The 26,176-nt window shown below is 53.8% G+C and overlaps 10 protein-coding genes across 10 annotated transcripts; 4 read left to right on the forward strand and 6 right to left on the reverse strand.

The window, feature by feature from the left end:
* Positions 1-251: 251 nt before the first annotated feature.
* On the reverse strand, positions 252-1,611 carry GLOTRDRAFT_73625 (P-loop containing nucleoside triphosphate hydrolase protein; the record flags this gene model as incomplete). The annotated part of the gene is made up of 7 exons (XM_007866046.1): positions 252-638; positions 699-758; positions 816-1,044; positions 1,114-1,278; positions 1,332-1,416; positions 1,465-1,516; positions 1,568-1,611. 7 exons carry the CDS (start codon positions 1,606-1,608, stop codon positions 626-628), a joined length of 645 nt encoding a protein of 214 aa, XP_007864237.1. The 3' UTR covers positions 252-625.
* A 99-nt stretch (positions 1,612-1,710) lies between these two features.
* On the forward strand, positions 1,711-2,648 carry GLOTRDRAFT_20002 (uncharacterized protein; the record flags this gene model as incomplete). Its single annotated transcript, XM_007865678.1, has 7 exons — positions 1,711-1,792; positions 1,844-1,955; positions 2,008-2,085; positions 2,138-2,174; positions 2,231-2,309; positions 2,369-2,545; positions 2,599-2,648. Coding segments are annotated over 7 exons (615 nt in total), but the record flags the coding sequence as incomplete, so codon positions are not given.
* A 286-nt stretch (positions 2,649-2,934) lies between these two features.
* Positions 2,935-4,183, reverse strand: GLOTRDRAFT_17842 (uncharacterized protein; the record flags this gene model as incomplete). The annotated part of the gene is made up of 7 exons (XM_007865675.2): positions 2,935-3,059; positions 3,115-3,231; positions 3,292-3,521; positions 3,578-3,647; positions 3,704-3,914; positions 3,966-4,077; positions 4,128-4,183. Coding segments are annotated over 7 exons (921 nt in total), but the record flags the coding sequence as incomplete, so codon positions are not given.
* Positions 4,184-4,841: 658 nt separating this feature from the next.
* On the reverse strand, positions 4,842-7,271 carry GLOTRDRAFT_137508 (uncharacterized protein; the record flags this gene model as incomplete). The annotated part of the gene is made up of 3 exons (XM_007866047.1): positions 4,842-5,651; positions 5,701-5,882; positions 5,945-7,271. The coding sequence occupies 3 exons, from the start codon at positions 7,269-7,271 to the stop codon at positions 4,842-4,844; spliced, it is 2,319 nt and encodes a 772-aa protein (XP_007864238.1).
* Positions 7,272-8,033: 762 nt separating this feature from the next.
* Positions 8,034-9,540, reverse strand: GLOTRDRAFT_73635 (DUF1295-domain-containing protein). Its single transcript, XM_007866048.1, has 5 exons — positions 9,084-9,540; positions 8,831-9,030; positions 8,593-8,778; positions 8,392-8,539; positions 8,034-8,331 (listed from the first exon to the last, which is right to left on the reverse strand). The coding sequence occupies exons 1-5, from the start codon at positions 9,429-9,431 to the stop codon at positions 8,137-8,139; spliced, it is 1,077 nt and encodes a 358-aa protein (XP_007864239.1). The 5' UTR covers positions 9,432-9,540; the 3' UTR covers positions 8,034-8,136.
* A 940-nt stretch (positions 9,541-10,480) lies between these two features.
* On the forward strand, positions 10,481-14,722 carry GLOTRDRAFT_127466 (uncharacterized protein; the record flags this gene model as incomplete). The annotated part of the gene is made up of 10 exons (XM_007866049.1): positions 10,481-10,817; positions 10,867-10,926; positions 10,977-11,149; positions 11,202-12,083; positions 12,141-12,206; positions 12,262-13,010; positions 13,269-13,293; positions 13,353-14,513; positions 14,565-14,654; positions 14,708-14,722. The coding sequence occupies 10 exons, from the start codon at positions 10,481-10,483 to the stop codon at positions 14,720-14,722; spliced, it is 3,558 nt and encodes a 1,185-aa protein (XP_007864240.1).
* Positions 14,723-15,292: 570 nt separating this feature from the next.
* GLOTRDRAFT_58209 (NAD P-binding protein) lies at positions 15,293-16,853 on the reverse strand (the record flags this gene model as incomplete). The annotated part of the gene is made up of 8 exons (XM_007866050.1): positions 15,293-15,606; positions 15,674-15,902; positions 15,961-16,176; positions 16,227-16,344; positions 16,396-16,492; positions 16,548-16,622; positions 16,674-16,725; positions 16,781-16,853. 8 exons carry the CDS (start codon positions 16,851-16,853, stop codon positions 15,597-15,599), a joined length of 870 nt encoding a protein of 289 aa, XP_007864241.1. The 3' UTR covers positions 15,293-15,596.
* Positions 16,854-17,082: 229 nt separating this feature from the next.
* GLOTRDRAFT_115156 (Cl-channel protein) lies at positions 17,083-20,435 on the forward strand (the record flags this gene model as incomplete). Its single annotated transcript, XM_007866051.1, has 19 exons — positions 17,083-17,129; positions 17,176-17,201; positions 17,261-17,428; positions 17,483-17,691; positions 17,742-17,894; positions 17,944-18,058; positions 18,113-18,204; positions 18,258-18,335; positions 18,389-18,496; positions 18,548-18,765; positions 18,825-18,998; positions 19,057-19,155; positions 19,207-19,288; positions 19,345-19,468; positions 19,520-19,585; positions 19,637-19,744; positions 19,802-19,998; positions 20,048-20,112; positions 20,172-20,435. The coding sequence occupies 19 exons, from the start codon at positions 17,083-17,085 to the stop codon at positions 20,383-20,385; spliced, it is 2,343 nt and encodes a 780-aa protein (XP_007864242.1). The 3' UTR covers positions 20,386-20,435.
* A 625-nt stretch (positions 20,436-21,060) lies between these two features.
* Positions 21,061-23,598, forward strand: GLOTRDRAFT_73645 (amidase; the record flags this gene model as incomplete). Its single annotated transcript, XM_007866052.1, has 9 exons — positions 21,061-21,363; positions 21,425-21,584; positions 21,645-21,757; positions 21,813-21,955; positions 22,034-22,407; positions 22,458-22,504; positions 22,567-22,868; positions 22,922-23,064; positions 23,133-23,598. The coding sequence occupies 9 exons, from the start codon at positions 21,061-21,063 to the stop codon at positions 23,255-23,257; spliced, it is 1,710 nt and encodes a 569-aa protein (XP_007864243.1). The 3' UTR covers positions 23,258-23,598.
* GLOTRDRAFT_120435 (galactose oxidase) lies at positions 23,406-26,042 on the reverse strand (the record flags this gene model as incomplete). Its single annotated transcript, XM_007866053.1, has 8 exons — positions 23,406-23,880; positions 23,932-24,348; positions 24,403-24,610; positions 24,663-24,703; positions 24,764-24,924; positions 24,975-25,676; positions 25,728-25,827; positions 25,879-26,042. 8 exons carry the CDS (start codon positions 26,040-26,042, stop codon positions 23,406-23,408), a joined length of 2,268 nt encoding a protein of 755 aa, XP_007864244.1.
* Between the last annotated feature and the right edge of the window lie 134 nt (positions 26,043-26,176).

The following is a 26,176-nucleotide window of genomic DNA, read 5'->3' on the forward strand; positions in this document are numbered from 1 at the left end:
ACGCATGAGTCCAGCAAATCTTAGACATGTTTGTAACATACTGTAGATTATGTGTGCCAAGTACCAGAGTGGTAGGATATCTGTTCCCTGATTGACAGCCTGAATACTCCTGGATTGGTACATGTTTGCTACCTCTCCTGTAGGCAGCACCCCTGCACCGAATTTCGTCGTTCTTTCAATGCCATATTTTTTCTCTATATCACAAACACATATGTACAGATTCAAAGCACCATCCGAGCCCGAATGCGGCTGCGACAGATTTTTCTTGCCCGAAGGCCATTTGGCGTGCGAGAAGAAACGCCGTGCCTTCCGTTCGGAAAACAGCTGTAAATCGCTATTCTTTGCATCGAACGTCAATCACAACGTCTGGTTACGGTCCCTGCATGGTACACGGTTTGGGTGCGCGCGGAGCCACCAATTTTTCTCCGAGCAAAGGATCCTTTGGAGAAAAGACATCCCAGCTTGGCGTGGACTTGTCTTGGCAGCCCCGCGGAAGATCATCTATAAGTCTCCGGCTAGGACTACGGGTTAGGGATGAAATGGAAAGAAAACGGGTGGCAACGACCGGAGTCAATTCACGGACCCCATGCAGGACCCTCCGGAACATGACTGCGATTCCTACGAATTATTGATCCTCTCTGTCGGAGGTACCGCGATGGAATCAACATTAGGATACTTGCATTTGAATGACAACATACCGCCGCCTACTATTCTGCACGCGTATGAACAACCAGTCAACAGCTTCACGAACACCAGTCCTGGCGGAAGATCGATATTGCAGTCAACTGTCCATGATCGTCATTACAAGGACGTACCCTTCGAGAGCTGATATTCCCATGACGTCCAGGCTTGCAATACGTTCTCGGCGACCCTCCATGTCCATCTCTTCAGCGTACCTCAGTCGTGCGCCTTCCTGCTTTCTCTGGTGCCATTCTTCGTAATCATGGCGGATTTCCTCCACGGACAAGCTGTCCGGGCTATCTTGTTTGTTAGCAAGTAGCAGGAGGGGTATTCCGAGGATCTGACGGTTAGAAAGGACGGAGTCTTATTTCCCTTACATTAGCTTGCTGTCAACGCTTCGTACCGTGCAGCCTGAGAGAGACGTGCACATACCGAATACTTCCCAGCCTTCACTTAGTCTTTCTCGATCAGACGCGTCGATCACGTATGCGACGGCGTGGCAGTCATCGTAGTAGCGAGGCCAAATTGAACGAATTCCCTTCTGACCGCCGAGATCCCAGAATTGCAAGATTGTGGAAGGCAGTGTGATCTTGCCGGCTAGTGTCGCTCACTCAGGGAAGGATGCAATGCCAACGAAAGGACTTCCTCACTGTTCTGTCCAACAGTAGGAGAAATCTTGTCAGGAGGAAGGCCAGGGGTCTCGTTGTACAGGGTCTTTATCCTCTCGAGCAATGTCTAAGGCTGCAATGAATCATGCGTCTTCAAGTAGCACAACTGACGCACCGTCTTTCCAGCCCCATCCAGCCCGATTATAATTACTGAGAACTCTTCTTTCCTGAAGACCTGCTATGGAAAGATGCCGAGATTACTGCAGGTGTAGACGTACCTCGTTAGATATTCGTGCAAGCCCTTCAGAAGGTGATACATGCTATGTTCAGGTTCAGGGGGAATAGGCGCTCGTGCGCATCACCAGCCGTGACGCAGCTCGGATCGGCAACTCTGGTTACTCTACACCTCGACGTGACTCTAATGGGTCTCTATACCAGCTACTATGCGTTTGGGCTCCCCACCTTCGTGACTCTTGTCATAGCCCTATACCTCTTATTTACTGGTCAGTAGTCATCTGTGCTGCGGCGCGGAGCGTCCTGAACGGCATGTGCAGGCTCGGGGGAGGCATTCAACGTCGGCAGGTTCCTCGAAGAGTCCAGTCCGTATGCGTGGGCTGCGACTGGTATTGGCTTGTGTATTGGGCTGAGTGTGCTTGGAGCTGGATGGTATGTATATCAACTCACGGATTTGTGTACCGTCTGATTCTGGCTGGCACAGGGGCATCTTCGTTACGGGTGCATCGATTCTCGGTGGTGGTGTTAGAGCGCCTCGCATACGGACAAAGAATCTCATTAGGTGGGCTGTAATGCCTTGTCTTCGAACATATAGCTAAGTGCCCGGCATGCAGCATCATTTTCTGCGAAGTCGTCGCAATCTACGGAGTGGTAGATTCTGTCGCTAACCTTCCTGGCTATCGTTCTCACTGTGTCACACGTGCCAGATCATCGGCATCGTCTATTCTGCAAAGCTAAGCCAAGTACCCGACACGCAGATCTACACCAAAGACAACTACTTCACCGGTACGCTTTCACCGTCCTCCCCGTGCCTACCCTACACAGACCAAATAAACGATGTACAGGCTTCGCCATTTTCTGGGGGGGTCTGACAGTTGGCGCATGCAATCTCTTATGTGGTATCTGCGTCGGAATTACGGGCTCGACGGCTGCTCTCGCTGACGCCGCCGACCCCAACCTTTTCGTCAAGATCCTCATTGTCGAGGTCTTCGGTAGCATTCTGGGCTTATTCGGATTGATTGGTGAGTCGTAGTGATTGGAGAGTTGATTTTGTTTGTGGAGTAATATCCCCTAGTTGGTCTACTTATGGTCGGCAGGACCAAGGACTTCGCTGCTGCTTCCCCGCTTTCAATGCCGTCGCCATACGGACACATCGAGCTCTAAATACGGGATCATCATTTTCCTGACCTATAATGTTCATGATGAAACCTGGTCTTCTACAGAGTCGCTGGGCTGACGGTCAGGCATCTCTCTATGCCACAAGGAAAAAGAGACGAGCGGATTCGTGGCCGTTCAGTGTCCGATATCCAATCGACTACGAGTGCAATACACATAATTCGTACAAAATTAATCAGCTGCATCCATGACTAGTGTACAAACATTCCCTCTCCTGAGTTCTCGCCACATCCACTCACTTCCGATCCTCGAACGGATTCTCCACGTATTCAAGCTCGTCGTCGTCATCGCGAGGCCGCGTGGAAGAGTGCTGGTCCCGAACGAGCGACACCGGGCGTTTAGGTAGCAAGCCTATCTTGCCTGTTTGTCATCGTGTCAGCCAGGGTATGCTATGCAGTGAATGATTGTGACGTACTGGGGTCGATGCTAGGAGTAGGGGGACCCGTCTGCGTGGCAGGTGGACGCGGGGTGTCGCTGTGTGGCGCAGGGAAACTCGAGGGCGATGGCAAGTTCGTTGAGTTAGGCGATGGCGCTTCCCCTGCATTGCACCTTCAGCTATCTGAGTCGGCAGCTGCAGATAAGGAAAGCTTACTTTGAGGAGTGGGATTCGGCGAGACGTCGTAGCCCTGTGCTGTCGCTGAAGAGGGGGGTGCTTGGCCTATCGCCACAGGCTGCGCAATCCGGTCAGTGTACGGATTCGGAGCATAGTACGCCTGCTGTGAGTGGCGGTCCCCAGCGGGTTGTTGAGCTGCTTGAGGGTACGAAGAGGAGCCAGTGCCGCCCCAATTAGGCGTTGTGCCGGCACTGGAGCCCTGGCCCTGCCTATTAAATTTTGGAATTAGCCATCGCATGCAGTTTGAGGTGAATAATATTCTGACATTGATTGGTCAAATTCCTGCATCTTGGCTTTCACCTTCGACACAATCGAAGTGAATGTCTTCTTTCCCACTGATGAATGACTCAGCACTATATCTGTACCTGAGGGATATCCAAATTCCACATACCTTCCGCGACTTTGTTAAACTGTTCCTGGACCTCGGCCATGGTGTCGCGCTCGGCACCCTCGCCACCTTGCGGCGGAGAGTAGCCTGTCCTCCCGCGTGATTGTTGGTTGGAAGGCGACCATTGATGGTTCCGCTGGATTGCCGCTTGCTGTTCCTGTTCCTCTTCGAGCATGAGACGACGGGCGAGCTGTTCGTCCAGATCGGTCTGAGACTATCGGCGTCGGATGAGCATGGTAATGATTTCGGTGGTCAGCAAACTAACCGGAGCAGGCGGACCGGACTGGTGTTGCGAGACATAATCTGGATCATTCATACCCAAAAGGGTGTCGACCGCCCTGTCCTGATCCCATCCCACGGATTCTAGGACAGAATGCCTGTGCAAATCGTATTAGTATTGGGAAAGAAATGGATGGCGCATACGCACAGAATTGTAGCATCGAAATCGGGGAACATGGGCTGTAACGACGCCACCCTGGGGTCGACTGCGTCTTCTTGGACATCACCTTGGTTATTTCTCGGTGGAAGCGGTGGACCATCGTCGTTACGGCTCTCTACAATAGCTGTTTGCTGACTAGTGGTTCCTGTAGCCGCACTTTCGTGCACGTCTGTCGAAGGGGATGGCAAAGTTGCTGGTTGGGGAACGCTGGGTATCTCGGCTGTAGCAGGCGCACTGCTAAGTGCTTCAGTATGTGGTTCAGCCGCAGAAGGCGGTTCTGTAGTGGCGGCAGTACTCATAGGTGATACTGGAGCGAGGAGGGGTGGACGTGGTAGTGGGATTGAAAGGTGTGGCTGCTGGTTACTGCAGCGCAGCAATGACAAGATGCAGATGATCTGTGGAGATCACGTTGCACAGCCACAGATACACAGGCCTAGGACAGCTATTTCGGCAATTTACTCGCTTCAGCGTTCTGCTTCGACGAAGCCGACACCGCTGGCGCAGTGAACCAAGGTACCGTCGACGCGAACATAAGACAGAAAATATCATCTTCATTGCAACAGCGAGTACAGAGCACATACGACATGACAGCGAGCGATAGCAGAAATAGCAAACTTACAACCATGAGTATATCATACGTTCCTCCTCACTCAAAAATGCTATCCCCTCCATAACCCAAACCAGACTTGCAAATTAGCCGCTTCAGGATCCCCCACTTTCCTTGCTGTCCCGCACCTTCAACGACGGCATGCTTTTCCTGCGAGTTCTTCGAAGCGGCTGGACGGGTTCTACAGATGCCGAAGCAGAAGAGGAAGAGGCGCTCCCTTCCTCTGCGTCAGTCGGCACGAAACTGCCCAGGGAGGCCGGATAGGAGCTCTCCCCCCCTGATTGGAAAAGTTGCTCCGAAAGTTGCTCCGAATAGTAGGCATTGCCCGACTTGTCTTTGCGGGCGCGCTTCCCGCCATGCACCACGTCCTCCCGACGATTGACACCAAAGAAGTCTCGGGTTTCCGTATCTCTCGTCCGTTTTGGTGTGGCACGGAGCGCACCAAGGGATCCCGTAGACGTACCGGCGGGTGGGTTCGCAGCCACTGGTTCAGGATCGATGAAAGGCTCTTCGTCGTCCGGAAGTTTGTCATAAGCGTTCTGCAGGACAGCGAGGACCCTGTCGTGGGTAGGAGCAAGACCAGGGTTATTGCAGAGCCCGCGCCACTCATCAATGCAGGGCTTGATTTCGTTGAAATAAGGGTTGAAATCCTTGACCAGCAGCTTCCAAATAGGGTCCAGTCGCATGCAGCTCATTTTCGCTTTCCAGATCGACGTGAAATCACCTTCTACCCAAGTCTTCAATTCCGTTTCCTTGATGTCTATGCGTTTGGCTCGATCGCAGGGCCCGATGTAGAAAACGCAGATCCAGATGAGCACATAGAGGAACGATTCTAGGTCCCATTCGGGCTTATGGGGCAACGTTGCGTCTTCGAGTAGGTCAATAGCCATGAATGGAGTCGTGCCCTGCAAAGCCATAAGGGTACATTGATCGGGGACTGTCTGAACGACTCACCGTCCTGGCAGCCTTCGCTGGTTGCCTATGCTTTGGTTCGGGATAATCAGTCGCATAATCCAGGTCAATCAAAAGACCACGCCTGAAAGTACGGCCCCCTTCCGTATATTCCTCCAGCATGATGTTCTTGATACTAATGTCACGATGAAGGATCTTGGCCTTCTCTAACAGATCCTTATGAGCTAGAGGGACGGGCGTGAGTACTCGCGGATGGTCCTGTGCTGATCAGTGAAGTCCGACGTACCTTGAATACAATCCATGAAACCCTTAATTAGCTCCTTCTTCGTTCTGAAGTAGTAGATAGGCAGAGCGAACGGCGTCATGACCAGGCGGCGATGAACGCGGATATCAAACATCTCCCACTGCTCTCTGTACCGAGGATTGTCAAGTATCTTGCGGACTAGACCGGTCGTATCCTCTTTCCCCTGAAAGGTGATAATATCATGCTCCACCAATTTTGGCACCCCTTGCATGCCCTTGGCCTTCTCCAGCAAGTCGGCTTCCACCGACGCTCGGGTACGGTCCGTCCAATAGTCTTTGATGGCATATGTGACACCTTCACAAGTGGCACGCCAACAGGCCGTCCCACGTCCACGAAGAGTGTGACCGCGGTGCACGTTCTGGTGAAGAGTATACACCTTTCCTTGTATCGTCACGCAACTGGTCCCATCTGGGAGCCTCGTAAACATCGGATCGAACCCGAGGTTATCCCGGCCGCAGAACATGAATCCGACGACGAGACGGAGGAATTGGCGAGGGTCGCTCCTCATGTTGAAGGTAGCGGAAGCGACTTCACCGGCACGGTCGATAATATGGAAGATAACATCGTACCCGAGGATAGATACTCCGGGTACGAAGCGTCTGTCGTCTTGAGATTCATAGATCATGAAGGCGCGCGTGGTCAGCTGGCACCTCGCATGACGTCGGAGCTTGTGGTTATTGTTGCTCTTGACCTCCCAACAACCTACAGCATTCTCCCATGTTCGTTCCGCGCCCTTCTCAAAGAAAACGAGATCGGGTCGGTGGCCAGTATTTTCAGGACCTCCTGGAACGCCCTGTGTCGCAAACTCGGCCGAGACATCACGTCGGGGGATCGTGTGACCATACGTAGTAGAGACAAAAGTGGCAATGTTATCGGCAAGAAGTCTCAGAAACTTCGCAAATCTCTCCTCTTGGTCACCGTTGTTGGATGGAACACGGAGTTCAGGGCACATATGCCATTTCTGCTTCTTGGGGAAGTATTTGCCTCGAGGCTTGGAAATGTGCTCGTATATCTCTTCCAGAGGGCAAGGGAGGACGTCGTCGGGGAAAATATGTTCAACCAGGCCCTCGATTCCCGAGGCTCGATAGCCGTCTATTTGCGCGCTTGTTATTTCCTCGAGATCTTCCATTACTTGCTCGGAGTCTCCACCTGGTTTGGCGCCTTTCTTCATGGGAGTAGACTTCACAGATGGCGTGGGGCCGACGGTATAGCCAACAAATCGAAGTGGATTTCTCAGATTCTTGTCCGGAGGTTGGGTCTTAGTCGTGTCCGGAGGAGGAATCTGAGGCGGGGTTGTGCCTTCGGACATGCCAGCGGTGAGGTCGCGTTGGGGAGAGAACAGGAGATAACCACGTACCAGCGACGACTGCGGTTTATATATGACTAGCAAGGGCGACTCGAACCAGAGCCAAAGGCGACAAAACAACCACAAATCGCTGCAGCCGGGTAGCGCGCCCGTCCAAAGGAAGAACAAGGTCACCCTCGCCTAACAGCACGTGCCGCTGCTCGACCAGTCAGAATGCACGAATTGATGACTCGTTTGATGAGGGGACACACAATGTGGCCTGGGCCTACCTGTACCAATACCCGGGATGTGGCTCGTTCGGATGGACGCGTCCCGCGCGTTATTCAACGACAACGCGTTAGGTCACGATGTCAGTGTCACAGCGCATTGTGCTTGTGGCGCTAATTACCACTGTCGGCTGAACATTGAACCGCCCGCGTCGGGGAGAAGGAACGACGTCGGGCAGGAGGGATAGAGACAGATCCTTCGTATTTATTTTGCCAGCAGGCGAACTACTACCAGGTCCAAGGCACAGTACGCTATATAGCGACAACAGCTATAAACCTCTACAAGCAAACTCAAGGAAACTATAATAGACTCTGATGAAGTCTTTAACAGCATCAAACATGACCCTAGACTACAGTATGACAGCGTAGGCGGTCCAGCGTGGATGCAATAATCATATATCACCTCGGGGCAGCAACAGAACGTCTGGCGATAACTGTAATCAATGGGTAACTCGTCGCGTTCGTCAGCAGAAGGCACGATCGACAACTAACAGAAAGCCGCGTCAGCGTGAACTAAAGTTATCAGTACATGATTATTAGTTTCAGCAGTATAATACATTTACTATCAATTGTCAATACTTCAGTCCTTCATTCTAGCAGCATCACAACACCCTAGGAGCCGCCCACGCTCTGAGCCCCCTTTCCAACACCACACCCGCCGCGCCCAGCCCGACGACCGCCCACGTCCACCCCTGCTTGACCGCCTCCAGGCCCGGCCACACCGCGTTGCGCGTGTGCCTATACTCCTGGAGGTCCCCAAGCTTCGTGTAGTCCGCCGCCTCCGCGTAGTGCTGCTCCTGCGCGAGGTCGAATTTAGTATGGCTATCCCAGGAGGCGAGGGACGGCGGTGGACGCACTTGGTATGTCTCGGTCAGCGCGTCGCCGCCGAAGAAGCGGAGGAAGACGTAATTGGCGAGAGGGCCGAGGACCAAGGCTGGGTGAGAGAGGGGCGTGGAGACTAGGAGAAGCGGGTATGCGACGTGGGTCAGGATGTTGGAGAGGTAGCTGCAAAGCGCGTCAGCATCGGAAACAAGGCTCAACGCTGGACTCGGACTCACTTTGGATGCCTGACAATGCTCCAGACGCCCTCCGTCATCAGGTGGCCCTGCGTCTTGCCGGATTTCTTCGCCTTCGAGAGCTGGTAGTCTGCAAGAGTCTCCATCGCGAACCCGGCAGTCCAGAGAAAGACCGCAAGTGAGTCCGTCCAGTTCCAAGTGGCCGAGTATCCAGGGGCCGGCTCATACCTAATACCCAAACAATGAGGATGAAATTCAAGTATACTCGACAACAACTCACCGGAAGGGCGAGGTGAATGGCAAGCAGATCAATGTCTGGAACAGCGCCTCGGGGAGGTAATCGGTGACCAGGGATCGGAGATACCAGTTTGACTTTTCGGTCTTCTTGTACGCGTAACGAATGTCGTCGTGTCCGCGCTTGTAGGCACGTTTCCAGAGGTGGTACATCAGGCGCAGAGAATGTGTAGTGATACCGCCCAGCTACGAGCTTTCCATTAGCCCACGCCCTCCCTGAGACTCACATAGGTACTCACGATGAGGCTTTCACGCCAACCGAAACCAGAAATGACGTCGCCCACGCTGCGACCTCCCCAAATGACCGGCACGCCAACCGACTGGTACCAAGCGTCGAGGAGCATCCCGCCAGGCCAAATGACATCCTTGGCATCAAGGCGGTAGTTGGTTGCTACCGCCGCCAGCGCATGCGTCGAGACGGCAAGACCGGAGTGAAGCAGGAACGAAGTATACAGGGGCCGGGAGAAGGAAGACCATGTCGGGCGGGGAGGAGGGGGAAAGTGCGGGTCGGGGTTGAGTGGAGGAGCGTGCTGGTTGGGGTTTATGGAGGGCGGTGAGGGGTACGTTTGGGGGAAGTTTATCGCCATCGTCGACGATGTCGGAGTGGTCGTCTTCAATGTCGGACTCGGGCGAGTCGGCCATTATATGGGAGAGGGCTGTGACATCATCCATTGGCTCCAGTGACGACTGCACGCGGGCAGCGCTGTCATGGCGCCCCAAGACTTGTCCCGGACTCTCAGATGTCAAGTTGCGTAGGAGGCTAGAGCACGAGTCCGTTTTGCATATATCGATACTTGCAGAAGAGCATTCGAGTGAAGGTCAGAGAGGCGGCGCGTTTGAAGGACAGTGGACCCCAGACACTGTCTACTACACCTGCAACGTGACGCGACGCGACGATCACGTGCAACAGAAGCATAGGTGCTTCGGGCGAGCTTTGGCTCTGGCAGGCTCTGGCCCTCAGGCCTCAGACGTCGAACGTGAAGACTACGAACCACCAAACTCCTGGTTCTGCCCGTTCTCGGTCAAGATGGATCCCCGGTCATCTGTCTATATCCGCGGCTATAATGCCTTCTCTCCATGACCTCCACGGAGTTCATCGGACACTGTCTCCTTCGCCCTCGGTAAAGATCTGCAATTGCGTTTTATAGCTGATGTTTTGCTTGTCAAGTCAACTCAAGGCCTGGTCTTTCAAGCGGTGGATTACACGGACAGAGCGACATGTTGAACGGTCACTCTTCGGTCACTGGCGCATGCTCTGATCCCAGCTGCTCAAACAATGGTGATTTCTGACCCAATGGAGGCGGGACTTCGGCGGGCTCGACATATGCCAAAGTGCAGTGCTCCGAACAGGGAGCGCTTCCTTCGGAGTATATGTCGAGCTCGCGCTCGTCCGCGCCGCGTCGGGTGAAAGACTCCAGAGGTGAACCCTTCACACATCCCGTTCAGGCAATGTTCGTCGCGACGCGTCTGAACGTGACCCGAGTCGATTGTTGATTCTGCTAACCACGCGCAAACAAACGGCGAATATAAACCCTTCACGCCCGCCCGCTCTCCTTCATCCCGAACCACGTCCACCGACGCCTTCTGCGATATATCCAGCAACGTCGTCGGTCACCCGCCCGCCTCTGTTGGCGCCATGGACCACCCCGTCACGCCCACCCCGACCGCCCCCGCCCCCGCCGGCATCCCCGCGTACCTGATTATTCTCCTTGTCCTTCTCATCCTCTCCATCTTCGGTTCTATCGTCCTGGGTATCCTCTTCTGCTACGTCTTCAAGCGCCGCTCGCCCAGGAACAACGAGCCCATTCTCCCCGCCCCAGTAGCGGCTGGTACCGCTGCTGTCGAGCCCGTCAAGGAACTCGAACCTGCGCCTGTTTCACCCGACGCCTTTGTCCCCGCGGACGGCCCTCCGACTCCAGCCAGCAAAGCTTCTATCCGTGAAGAACCCAGGAGCAACACCGACGGCCCTGCTGGTAAACTATACTGTATGCTACTCTTGCTCGATACTGATGGACGTAACAGCCAAGGCAAGCAACGACGCTCCTGATGATCACTTCGAAAACGCCCCTCTCGAGTGCGACCGTAAGCGCAAGACCTTCACCCGTCCTCTTGTGATACTGAGTTATCCGCAGTTGCCTCGAGTCATCTCATTCAGGACGATCAAGTGAAGAACAGCAGTCAAACCTTCTACGTCCCCGGCCCGCCCACCGACCCGTTCGACGCCGTTACCTACGAGCAAATGTACAACTACAGATACGATGGACCCGACCCTCTCCAGAGCAAGTTATTCCGGAAGCTGCCCAATGTAAGTTCCTTGTTCTTTGATCTCTGCTCTCGTCTGACGAGCGCGTGCGCAGGACCGGAAGTTCGACTATATCATGGCCAAGAACCTCATGAAGAAACCTCGGCACGCGAGCGTTCAGCGTTTCATGGACCACCGCGAAGAGTTTCAGTATATGCACCTCGACCCCGCCGTTCAGGCCCTCAGCATCACTGGCATCGATCTCCCGTGCTTGGCCCAAGGTAGCACGAACTCATCTCTGGCCGGTCCGTCGCGCACGTCTCAGCCTTCAGATGTCGCGGACGTGCCTTCGTTGCCTACGTTCACCTTCGAGTCTGAGGCTTTGATACCAGTATCTCAGACGCTCGACGTTCCGAGCGACTCTAGGGAGCCATCTACCCCAGTCGAGGAAGCAGTATTCTCACCGTCCCCGGCGATACCAGTAGCACTGGGCGACCCCGTCGACGAGTCTGTCGGAACTGTCGACGGCGTTAGTATTCGGCCGGAGCCCGCCCTGGCCGTCGACTTCCAGGAGACGGATGCCAAGTCTGTAGACTGTGAATTGTCCAGCGACTATGTCGTCTCCAGGCCGGATGTTGAATTAGTACCTACCCCTGCAGCCGTTGACGATGCTGCACCCGTCGAGGACGTCAAGACTTGTGAATCGTCAGAGGAGTCGTCTAACATATCTTCTGACTCTGACCTTGCGCATGAGCAAGGTACCTCTGTGTCGTCCGTCTCGGAGGTGACGGATGACAAGGTTGTTGGCTTTGCCGAGGTCGTGCCTACCACTACGGAGATTGATGTTGAGGGGGTGGTAGGGGTGGGGGTGAAGCCCGAAGGGATACAGGAGCTCGAGGACAAGGAGGCGGCGCCTTCCGATAGTGATGATGAAGAGTCGGCGACCCTTGCTATGGTTGAGAGTAGTAAACTCGAGGCAAGTCCCTGTGTTAACAAGGTAAAGCGTTCTCTCCCCCAAGATATTCTGTCGATGCTAACGAAGACTACTGAGCAGCCCGCTTTAAGTGGATTGATGATTGACTTCGGTAATGTCTCTTCTCTCTTCGCAGAGAGAGCGAAAGTAAGTTTGCTCTAACACTTTCTCATATCCTTACTCATCGTCCCATTCGTTCCAGCCTACTGGGACTGCTGAACCCTCTCGCGTGCCTCATATTGAATTGGGGTTGTTGGGTTCGCCCTTCCAGATGCAGTCCCCTACTACCTACAACGCAGCGAAGGGTAGGCCTGATCCACTGGAGACGCCTATCATCCCCCCTATGGACAACACCTGGTGCCAATCTCCCGCTGGCCATCTCGACGACACGCTCTCTGGCGACGGGAACGGTAACTCTCTGGACGTGGCGGAGGCAAACGCGTCCTATGCGGAGTCGATCACGCTTACTAGCGATCAGCCTCCTATGTCGCCTCCGAAGCCGTCTGTGTGGAAGGGAAAAGCAAAGGAAGTGGATTCAGTCGTAGATACTCCTCCTCTGAGCCTTCCTCTCCACGACTATCTGGGAACGCCTAGCGCGGTTCAAGAACATCCCGCGGTCACCGCTACTCTGCCGTCACAGGAAATTCTGACTTCCGCTGACTCGGCTGGTTCTCTAGAGTACACTACTGACCCATGGGAGCAGCAGCTACGTGAAGAGGCTTCGGCATTGTACTCTCCCATTGTTCGGTCGACACCTCATACTCGTACTCGGACGGCTAGCAGCCATGGCTCCCCGCGGTACGTGCCCTACAGGCCCTCGGCTCCTACTCCGGATGGGGGTGTTCAAGAGTATCGGCGGTCTATCGTGCCACGCTCGCCCGTTAGTGTTTCTGGTTCCTCGAGGCGATTGCTTCCGGTCGATTTCAAGGGCACGCCGGCCTCGCTAGAATCGTGGGTTTCGCCTTCTGGCTGGCGGTGCTCTCTTTCCCCTGTGGCTGGACCTTCTTGTTCGCGAAGACGGCCTTCGAGTTCTGCTTTTGTACGACCGGCTCCGCCTACTCCGTCTAGGATGAGGTCCGTGATTACTTCGACCCCCACTTCCACTGGTCAGCGAAGCAGCAGGCATTCTCTGGCTTTTTCTATCCGGCGTAAGGGTAAGTACAGGGACTCTCTACCAGCGACGCGTCCTCTTCGTCTCAACCCCGGTAGCACTCCTTCCGCGAGCCCTAAGGCGGTGAGTGCAATTCGTAATATCTCTTAATGAACGTCTTAATCTGATATACGCTGCTCTAGCTACCCCCGCAATTAGAGCGCGTCGTACTTACATCCCCTTCGGATCTTCGACCGCGTTCGGAAATTGGCGCTCTGATGGCAGATATCATGGACGGATGGGACTCCCTCGAGAGCTCGCCAAGTGTCTGCGGATCCAGGCATCGTGAACTCCGGAGGGCCTCGTCGGTAATGGAGTCTCCAGAGTGCAGCCCTCCTGCTAGGCCTTGTGCACCGTCTCCGGCATCGAGTCGCTCTTATCGAAGTCCAAGGTATCTCCCGACCATGCTCAGCCCAACGTTCTCGCCATCGCCCTCGGCTGGCATTACTTCTCCTCGTGCTGGTCGACCTTCGGCGCCATCCCCGGCTTCAACTGTCTCTGAGCGGAGTCCTAGGTATCTGCCGGCCATGTGCTCCTCTTCCTCTCCGCCGGTGCCTTCTGTCTGTACTCCTTCGTCTCTGGATTGCTCAGGTCAAGGATCTCCCGGCTTCGCAGCAATTCCTCTTGCCCGCAATCTGGAGTGGATTCGTCCGGACCGTCCTCCGCACTGGGGCCAACTCGCTTCTCCCTCAGGCTCTGATTCACGTCCCACATCTTTCGCTCTGAGGCCCGAATCCGTGCAATCCATCGACGACCAGCTGTTCTTCCGGTACTATGCGAAGCGCCGACCCGACAAAGCCTGGCCAATCGAGGCGTATCAGTACGGGTTCCTTCTGGAGCGCGCCGCGCGAGGAGAGCGGGTCCTGCCTAACTATTCTGGGGAGGACACTAAACTTGTCTTGGCCGGCGCCGGGCATTTGTCTGCGAAAGTGCGGGCGGAGACCAAACGGATCAAACTCATGGAGCTGGAAGATGGGCGACGTGCAGTACGGTATCATACGCGGAACATGGCCTGCAAGTTTGGGTTACTAGAGGGTATCTCTGACACTAACCCCGCCGAGATGGGTCGGATTGCCTGTGAGGACGAGGACGAAACGGACTCCCTATCCGATGAAAGCTCCGATGAAGCCTCCGGAAGTGGCGACGACTATAAGCCTGCGCGCACCGTGGATGCGATCACCTACAAGGACATGGAAGGAGGGTCGGAGGGAGAGAACACCGCTAACGAGGCGTTCAATGAGGGTGTTTGGTCGGCGCGGTACGCTTACGACCCCAGTTGGGATCCGCCTGATCATCCAGACCCGGTGAGTTCAGCTTCATTCATAGATCGTGAAACATACTGAGACATTGCTCAGCGCGTGAGGAAGAAGTTGCTTCCGTTCTGGCGCCGGGGCCTCGTTCAACTCAAGGACGAGATTGTCGTGCACGATTTCGACAGAGTTCCTGTGAGTTGCCGCCATTTTCACTTCGCTGCAACTTGGCTGATCAATACTTTCAGACTCTGCAGACCTGATGTAGATGCGATGTATTCTCTCTGGGATTGTGGGGCTTAGTCGTGGTTTTCTTCTATATTTCTGTCATACGTGTGTAGTCTCTCGTATCGTATCTTCCCTTTGTCCTGGGTCTCTTTCTCTTTTTCTAGGTTTCTCTTCCTCTAGGTCTTTCCTTTCTCTGGGCATCCCTTTCCGATTTCTCTTTCTCTGGGTCTCTCTCTTAGGTCTCCTCTCTTCTGGGTATCTTCTTCCTGGTTTCTTTATCTCTGGGTCTCTCTGTTCGGTCTCCTCTGGGTGTCTCTCCTCGGTCTTTTTTCCTCTGGATGTCTCTTTTGCGGTTTCTCTTTCTCCGGGTCTGTCATCTTTCTCTTGGGTCCTGTATTCTTCTTTTGTATCTCCTCCATAATGTGTATTGCCCCCTAATTGACTTATTCATATGATCACTCATATGATGGTTCTGCCGTGATTCGGAGCTGCCAGTCTTCAATCGTACTTACATATGAGAGCCCGCTCACACTCCCACTCAGGTTGCAACCAGAGTAAGAAAAGATGGGGATTGACTGAATGTTTCGATCACGCGTTGGAAAATTGCCCCGTCGTCCTAGCGGAGTGCACATTCACACAGGGTAGATGCAGAGTGCTTGTACAACAGCCGAGTGAGGCTAAGATATATGATTACACGTGGTGGAAGTAGGGAAGTGGTATCGAAAGACGAATACATGGAGCAAAGCTTTCGCAAATCGAAGGTAATGACGCTCCTAACCGAAGACTCCGTCGGCGTGTGCGGAATTCAGTTGCGGTACCTATACCTCCACGACGACCTAGCAAGGGCTACCAACAAGGCAGACAACACCAAGCGCTTCCCAAATATCTTCCACAAGTCACGTACGATCGCTATAAACGCCTGCACATATCCCGCGGCACTGCCAGTCTATAAGGCTCAAGAATGCGGGCAGGGAAGGACGGCTCACCCTTGGACGCGCGCAGCGCGCTTGTTCATTATACCGTAGACACCTTCGCGCAAATTTTCTTTCTCGAGGCGGAGGACGGGGCCGTCGTCGAGCAGGACGAGCGTGGAGCCGTGGATGGCCCAGTCTGGGTTCGTGGCGGCGTAGAAGACGGTGGAGGCGACGCGTGTCACGGGCGTCAGGGGTACGCCCGCCAGCACGGCTTTCATCACTGTGGGAACAAGGCCCGTGTCTGTGTGTGGTCGTGAGACGGCTTTAGAGTGTACAGTCCAGTGTGTGATGAGACCTACCGACGAAGAAGGGGTGCACCGAGGCGATGTGGATGCCCTCCGTCTGGGCCATGGGCGCGAGGGCGCGCATGAAGCCGAGGAGGCCGTGTTTTGATGCGCTGTAGAGGGGCACGCCCGGGATCGCCTGCCACGACGACATTGAGGCCATGAGTACGATGGACTTTAGGCGGTTGTTCGCTTTCGTCTTTTTTAGGTAGTGCATGGCGAGGTACGAGGCTGAGCGCGTGTCAGGGACCTAGGTAGGAGGATCCTCTTGACATGCTTACTGTGGATAGCCGCCGTCAGGTTGATCTCTACGGTGGTGAGATTCGGCTTCACCGGGCGGCCGGACTGTTCCTTTAGCTGCTCGAACGCTTCTTCGTTCGCGACGCCGGCTACAGGGATCTACGCATCACTCTGAGAGATGTCCAGGGGAAGCTGAGAGACGCAATTTACCACAGAGTCGACGGATCCAAATCTCTCGACCGCTTTCTCGAAGAGTGACACGAGGTCATCCCATTTCGTTACATTACATGGCTGGAAGATGGCTTCTCTGATTCATTCAAGATTCACTTTGGAACTTCGTTGTACGGAAGGAGTGTACGCACCCGCCAGCCCCCGTTATAAGGTCCACGACGTCTTGACAGCCTTTGGCGTCTATATCACCGATGACCACCCTAGCACTAAGATAGATCGTACTGAGTGGTGCTCCCCTGTCCCGGACTGACACGTACCCGTGTTTACCGAATAGTAGAGCGGTTTCTCTCCCTATTCCTTTGGCTCCTCCTAGGTTCTAGTTGAGTTCACGTGGCCCTCCCCTACTGAAGTAAATGGACCTTACCGGTAATTAGCACAACTTGGCCGTTGGCAGACTGGCTGCAGGCAAGTAGAGCTTCATCCGGAATGGTGGTCATGGAGTGCAGTTGCAGCGGACCAGGATAGTCTGTATGGCAGGGAGATGGCTGTACTTATACGTGTTATCCATGTGATATTGATAGCCATTGGACCAGGGGATTGATTGACCGAGTGATCCTCGGTGCAGGTGAGTTGCTTCGGTGGCTACCCTTCCAGTTCCCACGGCTATGTAGCAGCACCGCCACCACTTACACAGCTCTCCTGGAAGCTGCCGACCCACTAAACCGTATGGATGGTCTCAATGGCCCCCCGGACGAGGACTTCCAACATACCCAGTGAGTCTTCCCGATTACCTTGTTTCACTTTGCTTATTCGTGCTAGAAACTACGAGGACTTCACAACCATAGGCGCGTAGAACTCGTCGTACCTGCCGAAGGTGTAGGCTAAGTCGCGACCATTCCCGTAGACTGGATACAAGATTCGATAATCGAGAGGAACAGGCGAATACGAGCTGCTCGCGATGCCGAACTTCACCGCAGAGGTCCTCGAGGAGAAGTCACTGCGGCATGGCTATGGTCGCAGCTCAGGAAGGTACTTCATGCCGGACAGAGCTGGTTCGTGGTCACTCTCGTCGGTGCGTGACTCAGCTATTCGTGATGATGTTGGAACACATGAGCTCTGCTTGTAGGCGTCGGGATTGGGATCAATGCTGCCTTGATTTCAATTATTACGGAATGGTTATCCGACCTGAAGATGGGCTATTGCTCGGACGGATGGTGGCTGAACCAGCAGTTCTGCTGCTGGGAAGTAGAGGGAGATGAGGGGAATCCCTGCGACTCCTGGCACCCTTGGAGCACTGTCACCGCTGCCCGATGGTTAATTTATGTTATTTTCGCCGTGCGTATCATTTTCCGCAAGTCTTCTTGTCAAAACTGACGACGGTGCAGGCGCTTTTCTCGTTTGGAGCTGCGCACCTAGTGCGCTCACTTGCGAAGTATGCCGCAGGCTCCGGGATCTCGGAAATAAAATGTATCTTAGCGGGTTTCGTAATGAAGGGCTTCCTGGGACTCGCGACTTTCTTCATCAAAAGCTTGACTCTAGTAAGTCAGTGGTACGCTTTCACTGAATAACGATACTTAGTTCTTTCAGCCATTGGTTATAGCGTCAGGCCTGTCTGTTGGTAAGGAAGGTCCCTCCGTTCACCTTGCTTGTTGTATCGGCGACCTAGTCGCCAGTTTGTCAAGTAGATTCTCCCACAGCGAAGGTAATAAGGAGATCCTTCCAGTTGTTCCCGCTCTGACTTTTGACTGCTATACAGGGAAGAAACGCGAAATCCTCACCGCGGCAAGCGCTGCAGGAGTCGCTGTCGCCTTTGGCTCGCCCATCGGTGGGGTTCTGTTTTCCATCGAGGTAGCATCCGCACAATACGTACTTTTTCCTTGATTGATGGGAGATTTCCTCAGGAAATGAGCCATACATTCAGCATCAAGACTATGTGGAGGAGTTTCTTCTGTGCGCTCGTCGCAACGGTAACACTATCAGTCAGTACAGCTGCGATCTCCCACCTGTACCTATCTGACCATTCGCACCCAAGGCAATGAATCCGTTCAGGACAGGAAAACTCGTGCTCTTCCAAGTCACATACGACCGCGACTGGCACTTCTTCGAGATAATCTTCTTCGTTATTCTCGGTATATTCGGAGTGAGGTGGTCGAAGATTATTGTGTTGCATTAGTGACTCAACCGTGCTCAGGGACTATATGGCGCATTCATGGTGAAGTTCAACCTGCAAGTGGCGGCATTCCGCCGGAAACACTTGGCCAACCATGGAGTGGCCGAGGCAGTGACGCTCGCCACGCTCACAGCCATGGTCGGGTACTTCAATCGGTTCCTCCGCATCGATATGACGGAGAGCATGGCGATCCTCTTCCGCGAATGCGAGAGTGGGGGCGACTACGACAACCTCTGCAGGTGCGCACACACATCTCCCAGGAATGTGTTACCTCCGGCTACATTGCGTGTATGTTTAGGACAGCCTTCCAATGGCGGATGGTGAACTCCCTCCTGCTCGCGACAGTGATCCGCGTGGGCTTCGTCGTGATCTCATATGGCGCGAAAGTGCCCGCGGGGATCTTCGTTCCCTCCATGGCCATCGGCGCGACGTTCGGGCGTATGGTCGGTATCATGGTGAAGGCGCTGAACAAGTGGGTTTGGGTTTAAGTACCTTCACTGGGAAGTGGAGAGCTGATGGAGTGCGGGCAGTGCGTATCCGACGTCAGGGATATTTGCGTTTTGCCAGCCTGATGTGCCGTGCATCACCCCTGGCACTTATGCGTTCCTCGGGGCTGCAGCTGCTCTTAGGTGAGTCGGTGTTGCAGGATGTGGGCGCTGATGTTGAACGTTCGTACGCAGCGGGGTGATGAGGATCACTGTCACCGTCGTGGTGATCATGTTTGAGTTGACGGGTGCATTGACGTACATCCTGCCTACCATGGTACCCGAATCCTGTTGCTTTGCCTCAACGCGCCACTCACCCGGATCTGTGCGTAGATTGTCCTGTTGGTCACGAAATCTGTTGGCGATTTCCTCGATGTACGAGGTATTGCGGACGAAATGATACGGTTCAATGGGTTCCCGTTCCTTGAGAAGGAAGAACATTCGTTCAACGCTTGTGGTAAGTTACTATCGGCTTTTGCAGTGATTTTTTTCCCTAACGGTTTGATAGTGTCAAGGGTCATGACTACTGACCTTCATACGTTGCCTGTCTCCGGCTTGACTATACGAGACATCGGTTCGTGCTCACAGCTCCCAACTGAACACTGACACAAATCATGCGATCTAGAGCGAATATTGGCGAATACCAAAGTGCAGGGCTATCCTATAGTATCCTCCGACTCGTCAAACACCCTGATCGGGTACATAGGTCGCACAGAGCTGCGTTACGTGATAGGTGGATGCGTCCATGACCCACTAATGGCGTGGCCACGCTGATGCATACCATCCACAGACAAAGCGCAGCAGATGCGGCGCGTCTCTCTCCAAACGCCTTGTTCGTTCTCGCCGCAGCGGGACGATCCGGAGCGTTCAGATCCGCTGGATATAACGTCTGCGCTCGCTGTGGGTCTTGACGAAGACTCGGCTGCTGAGATCCTTGAGGATATGGCTTCGGACCATGCGCTCAATTTCTGGCCATGGGTTAACCAGGTAATGCATTAGATACTTGACGTGGCTACGGTCTGACAGTCCGTATCAGACGCCCATTACCGTGTCTCCACAGCTGCCGTTAGAAATAACGATGCAGATGTTCAAACGGCTAGGGTGAGCTGCGTTGCTATCAATTACGAACCCGTTCTTACAATATATTACACTACGGCTAGGCCGCGAGTAATCCTCGTGGAAGACCGCGGGTCGCTCGTAGGGTTGCTCACAGTGAAGGACGTTCTGCGCTTCACGATGACCGAGAAGCAGGACAGCGATTCCTGGGACGACAGAGGCGGCATCGACGCTGTTTTCGAGGAAGTTTGGGCGTGGGCGGTGCAGGCGGAGGAAGCTATTGTCTCCTGGTGCCAGAGGTTGATACGGCGACGATAGATGGGATGCTTGTAGAGTATTTGGGCTAATTTATGTACTTCTGCGGTTTCTGATGCGACTTGAGAGCGCGAGATATCTGGGTCCTGATGCCCCTCCTCAAGCGACTGGTGCAAGTACTGATGCCAAAAAGCCACATCTTCCCTCTGAGCCACAGAACTCAGAGCGAGCGTCTAAGATCTGGAGGAACGTTAATGAACTGCTATCGCTGGTCAGGGCAAGGTTAGCTGATTGTGGTGAGCTCTGACTGGCTCTCTCGTTATTCGGAAATCTGAAGGAAAGACGTTGTGGCAGACCGTGTCGGGATTATCGGGCCGCGGCCAGAAAGAGAAAACGCTCAGCTTGGCTTCAGCCACCGTCAAACTCGCTGAGCACACTTGCTTTTGCCCCATGACTTGCACTTTGGAGTCTCGTCTATGTTTCTTTCGTGAAAATCGAATCAAATCGAATCAATATTGGTGTCAGTTGTACTTGCTCTTACTGTGCAGTAGGAATGAGTACCCTCCGGTGGTCATCCGACGGCACTCAGGCTGGGCAATCTGAATCTCCAAGATAATGCCTATCGGTCTATTTAGTTAGTTATCAGTGCCAGGGCCTGCCTTATCTCGAGTCTAAAGACACTATAAATGCATGATCGACTTTGGATTCTGTCCCAAGTGTTGATCCAAAGTACCCGCCATGTCTGCCGAACAGTCCTCCCAACCTGCGTGGAAAGCACTCGTTGCAGAGAAACGAGCCAGGCAGCAAGCGTCCATCCCTTCTGACTGGTTCTCTCTCATTGAGCCTCATATTCCGTCTGCGGACACCCTCGATGTATCGGGTATACCGGACCAATGCACGGAGCTCCTGAGCGAGCGAGAGAGGGAGATCACGAACACCCTCGATGTCCAAGTGCTCCTTGCCAAGCTTGCGAGCGGGACCTGGTCCAGTGTTGAGGTTACTACTGCGTTCTACAAGAGAGCCATAATTGCACAGAATTTGGTTCGTTCTCCTCGGTTGTATCAGGATAATGATCATTTTGTAAACGCCCGCCCTGTTACAGACTAACTGTCTCACCGAGATATTCGTTGAGCAGGCCTTGGCACGGGCAGCTGAGGTTGATGAATACCTCAAGAAGACAGGAAAGCCTATGGGGCCTTTACATGGTCTGCCCGTATCACTGAAAGATCAGATCTGTATCAAGGGTTTGGAAACTACAATGGGTGCGCCATTACCTCCTACTTCGTGATTTTCTAATATGTAGAGGACGTCAACGACGACAGGATACGTCTCTTGGATTGGTAAATACGCTGAGAGAGATGCAGCCCTCGTGGAGATACTCTACAAGTGCGGCGCGGTACCATTCGTCAGGACGAACGTACCGCAAACCTTGATGGTGCGTCCCTGCGTTTCTTTTTACCATTTTATCCTCTTATACTGACGTCCTCCAGTGGCCGGAAACGTTCAACAACGTCTTCGGACGAACCGTCAATCCCCATAACCGCCTGTTGACTTGCGGTGGGTCAAGCGGCGGCGAGGGCGCCCTCGTAGCCATGCGTGGAAGCCCACTCGGCGTTGGGAGCGACATCGGAGGGTAAGTCTTCTCTCCATTCTCACATCAGAACTGTCGGGAATATATTGCGTTTCTGATGTCGTACATGGAATTTACCAGGTCGATCCGTATCCCCTCGGCCATGTGCGGCGTCTACGGCCTCCGCCCTTCATATAACCGCATTCCCTACGAAGGTGCCGTCAATTCCCTGCTCGGCCAGGACTCCGTGCCGTCCGTGCTTGGCCCCCTCGCCAACTCCATCTCCGGTCTCAAGGCGTTCACGCAGGCCGTCGTGTCCGCCGAGCCGTGGCGCCTTGACCCGCTGTGCGTGCGCAAGAAGTGGGACGAGGACGCGTACAGGCTCAGCGAGCATGGTGGCGGAGAGCGGATGTGCTTTGCGGTGATGTGGGATGATGGGGTGGTCAAGCCGCATCCGCCGGTTATCAGGGGCTTGGAGATGGTCAAGAAGGCGTTGGAGGCGAAGGGACACAAAGGTGAGCGAGGCGCGTCGTCTAAGCGGAATTTGGTACTGAGAAGGTCACAGTTATTGACTGGGTGCCATGGAAGCACAGCGAGATGATTGAGAATCTGGTCAGTCGCTCTACAGATGTATAGCCCGGGTAGCCCAACCAAACTTGTTGACACTCCTCCAGAGCGCAATCTGGGCAGCAGGCGCCGCCGAAGACTACGCAGTCACCACCCAGCCCACCGGGGAACCCATCCTGGCCTCCATGACCGACGACGCGATGACCAGCGAGGCGCCCTTCCGTCCGTCTCACACCGACACCATATCCGCTTACCAGCTGTGGCAGCTGCACCTCAAGAAGCAGAAGCTGAGGAAAGAGTACCTGGACCGGTGGGAGGCCACCGTCGAGCAGACAGGGACTGGGCGACCGGTGGATGCGATCATTGCGCCCGTTTCGCCCTGGCTCGCCCCGCCGCACGGCAAGAATACGTGAGTGGTCTTTTCCCTTCGCGGGTTCACCAAGACGATTGACCGTGTTTCAGGAATTGCGGTTTCACTATGGTCTGGAATTTGCTGGATTATGCGGCGCTTGTGATTCCGGTGTCGAAACTCGATGAGAAGGTCGACGTCAAGCAGCCTCCACACAAGTTCCTCAGCAAGGAGGACGAGAATGTTTACAATCTATGTACGTTCCAGTCATTCCTACTCAGCTGTTGTCCGTAGGTCTCACAGTATTTCTTCTCGACCTTCTAGACGAGCCCGCAACGTTCAAGAACGCTCCTATCGCAGTGCAAGTGGTGGGTCGGACATTAGAAGAGGAAGGCGTAATCGGGATGGCGGAACTCGTTGATGCGGCTCTCAAGGACGTCGCCCGGTAATCAGGAGTGAACTACTAAGTATCAAAGTCTCCAACGATATTTATGCCATAATAATACATATGTGTCTCTAAGAATACAACGTCTACAGGATATTTCCAGCCGTCATAATGTCCATGAACGAGTGCCCAGCGAGGATGATGCCATGCGATCACAATCCGTCTATTAGATGGATCAGGTCGTCGTCCGGCTGTTTGGCCCCCTCATTGATAAAAGTCAGGATCCGTTCAAATACCTCCGTTCGTTGTTTGAACCGCTCTGCGGACAAGACCGGGCCATCTCCTCGCTCGGCCTTTTCCTTAGGATCTTCCTCCCAAGTCAAGGGAGGTTGTCGTGTAGGGCCGGAAGAGGACTCGGGCGAATCCGTCGCATCTGGAGGCGGACTCATCTCCACGTCCGCGTCTCCAAGGGGAAAAGACATGGAGGGTATGTCGTCTGTCAATTGTCGCGCCGAACTGCTGTCTCGTATAGATGTGACTCGTGGTGATTGTGCAACCAGGTGCGACAACAGTGATTGAAACACGTCCTCTTCTTCCGGACAAGTATGATCGACCACAGACGAGACTTCGTCCCTCAGGAAATTGAGCGCTTCGATAGCCGTGTCATCCTCGCACATCTCGCGAAACCTGAACTTTGTCAGCAAACTGTTCGACGAATGAGGGTGGACCAAAACGTACTGCTGCTTCCTTATTTCAAACAAGACTTTCCTTGCAACCTCGGTCCTAGGTGGCCTTTGTAGCTGCATTGACCAGAAGTCATCTAGCCTGATTTCCTTCTCTTCTTTCGTGGCTTCTTCCGTGCTCGCGTTGACTTCAGTCATGTCACCCGCACCCTCCCGAATACCCGCGTTTCCACCATGCATGAAGACGGTCTTCGTGTGCCTGTCATACGCCAGTTGATGAGCGTATCGCGGTTTAGGCTCCCGGTCCTCCGGGTTGGGAGTATCAGGGCCGGATGCGGAATCAGCATGCACCAGTCTCATCCACTTGCCCCTCTCCGAGCATGAAGCTGCAGGATAACGGTAGACCCAGTGGGGAGCTTGGGATTGTATCACGATCTGATTCCCTGGCAGCTGTCTGCTTAGACCGCAGAACCTACACGTTCATTGCATTAGAATGCCAGTGCCGAAATAATGGAAGAGCGCATACACATATATTTCTCTAAGGTCGGGATCCAAAACGGCTCTTTGGGTGAAGCAAGGTTTGGGCCCTCCGTCCATTGTGTAGTCAGAGAACACTTCTGTTACAGTACCTGTCTCGATATGATAGGTGTACATATCCGACAGGTACTTCTCTTCCCGTTGACCGGCGAAAATAATAAGGGTCTTCGAGTTAGGCTCCAGCACCATTGAATGTCCTACCCCGAATGTAACTGCCATGAGCATCGTGAATAAAACCATAGAACGTACCTGAGCGCGGTGGTATACTAACTTCATGAGAGGACCTCGCACTGTCGACAGACCTGCGCTCATCAGCTGTGACATTCGAGGCGAGAAACTACGTCACTCACTGTAGCATCTTCCACTTGTTCGTCCGAATATTATAGCTATACAAGCCAGAGTATTTGATACTCTTCTGGTCCACGACTCGTCCGCCGAATACGTAAATCATCTGCATTTCCGAATCGATGGCCATTTGATGATCGAATATCAGAGGTGGTCCTCCTCCGGACTGGAGAACTGATTAAGCCACCGTCCCCGTGGAAGGAGAGGCACACTCACGGCTGTGTCAAATGAAAGCAAGTCCCATTTCCCGATATCTAGTCCCCTTGTATGATAGCGGTAGAACTCTGAGCACGGTGATGACCCCGAGGTCTCCTGCGGCTGCTGGGACGCACTCCCCGAAGAGCCACCATTTGATATAGAAGAGCCAGAGACATCTTGGCCACCCATCTCTTCGTCGCCCATCCTCCCTAGAACGTATATACATCCGGTCTTCTTATCAAAAACCATCTTATGGCAACTTCTCCGCCCTGGGCCGTTCTTCTCCTCTGAAGTGTTATGGCTGAGGACCCTCCAGGTGTCTTCCTTGACGTCGTATACCCAGAAGTCGTCCAAGTTCTCCTCGCCATCCCACCCACCAAGTAGATAGACCATGCCGTTGTCCTCGTCCATACACATCGCATGGGCGCTCCTTTTGCTAGGCTTATCTCCATCTGCATCGCACCCATCTAAGCGCTTCCAGACGGCTCCGGGCTGGCAGAGGTACAAGTATGAGTCGAGGAGACCCCCGTCCGATATTGCCTGGACGATATCATTGAGAGAGGGGAAGACACCACGCAACACAAGCTGTTCATAGAGCCTGCTGACAAGCGGATGTTCAAGTTGTACGTTGACGCGAGATAGAAGAGATTGATATGGGGTGAGAAGGCGGCGCTGACGCAGGTGTTTGAGTATCCGTCGAAGGGTCACAGACTCCAAGTACTGGAAAGCATAAGTACGGAGTAAAAATGTAACGGTAGTATGCACACGTACTTCTTCGTACACTGTACCAGCTCTCTCGACAAAATCATGATCCGCGATGCCGGAAAGCGCAACATACCATATAGACGTATGGAAGCTCTGCCCGTGGGCACTGCAGCATAGGTATATAAAGCAGTCACGACATGGGACGAAAGTCACTTACGACAGAGGTACTATCTTCACGAAACGGGCAGGGAAACATAAGCCTGCGGCATTGGTGTGCTTGAGTGGGAACGTCTCAGGGAACGAGTCATTCTTTAGGCCCCCATCCAGGGCCTCCACCATGCGATCTTCCGTCATACCGACATAGACCTTGAATTCTCGCATATTACACGGGTGCTCTGCGGTATGTCAAGAGAGGCGCGACAAAATATACCAACAGCAGCTCACGTTTGTAGTACTATCATACCGTTCACCAGTCATTAGGAATTGAACGTCCAAGGAGGATTTACCGTACCTTC

The sequence above is a fragment of the Gloeophyllum trabeum genome, assembly GCF_000344685.1.
Source record: "Gloeophyllum trabeum ATCC 11539 unplaced genomic scaffold GLOTRscaffold_00004, whole genome shotgun sequence".
NCBI classification, from domain to species: domain Eukaryota; kingdom Fungi; phylum Basidiomycota; class Agaricomycetes; order Gloeophyllales; family Gloeophyllaceae; genus Gloeophyllum; species Gloeophyllum trabeum.

Bases quoted from the DNA above. Each gene is read 5' to 3' on its own strand.
- GLOTRDRAFT_73635 (XM_007866048.1), bottom strand. From the start codon at position 9,431: ATGGCGATAAACTTCCCCCAAACGTACCCCTCACCGCCCTCCATAAAC. The intron at 9,031-9,083 runs GTGAGTACCTAT...GAAAGCTCGTAG, and splicing joins GTTGGCGTGAAAGCCTCATC to CTGGGCGGTATCACTACACA. The intron at 8,332-8,391 runs GTGCGTCCACCG...GACCTCGCGCAG, and splicing joins CGCTGACCGAGACATACCAA to GAGCAGCACTACGCGGAGGC.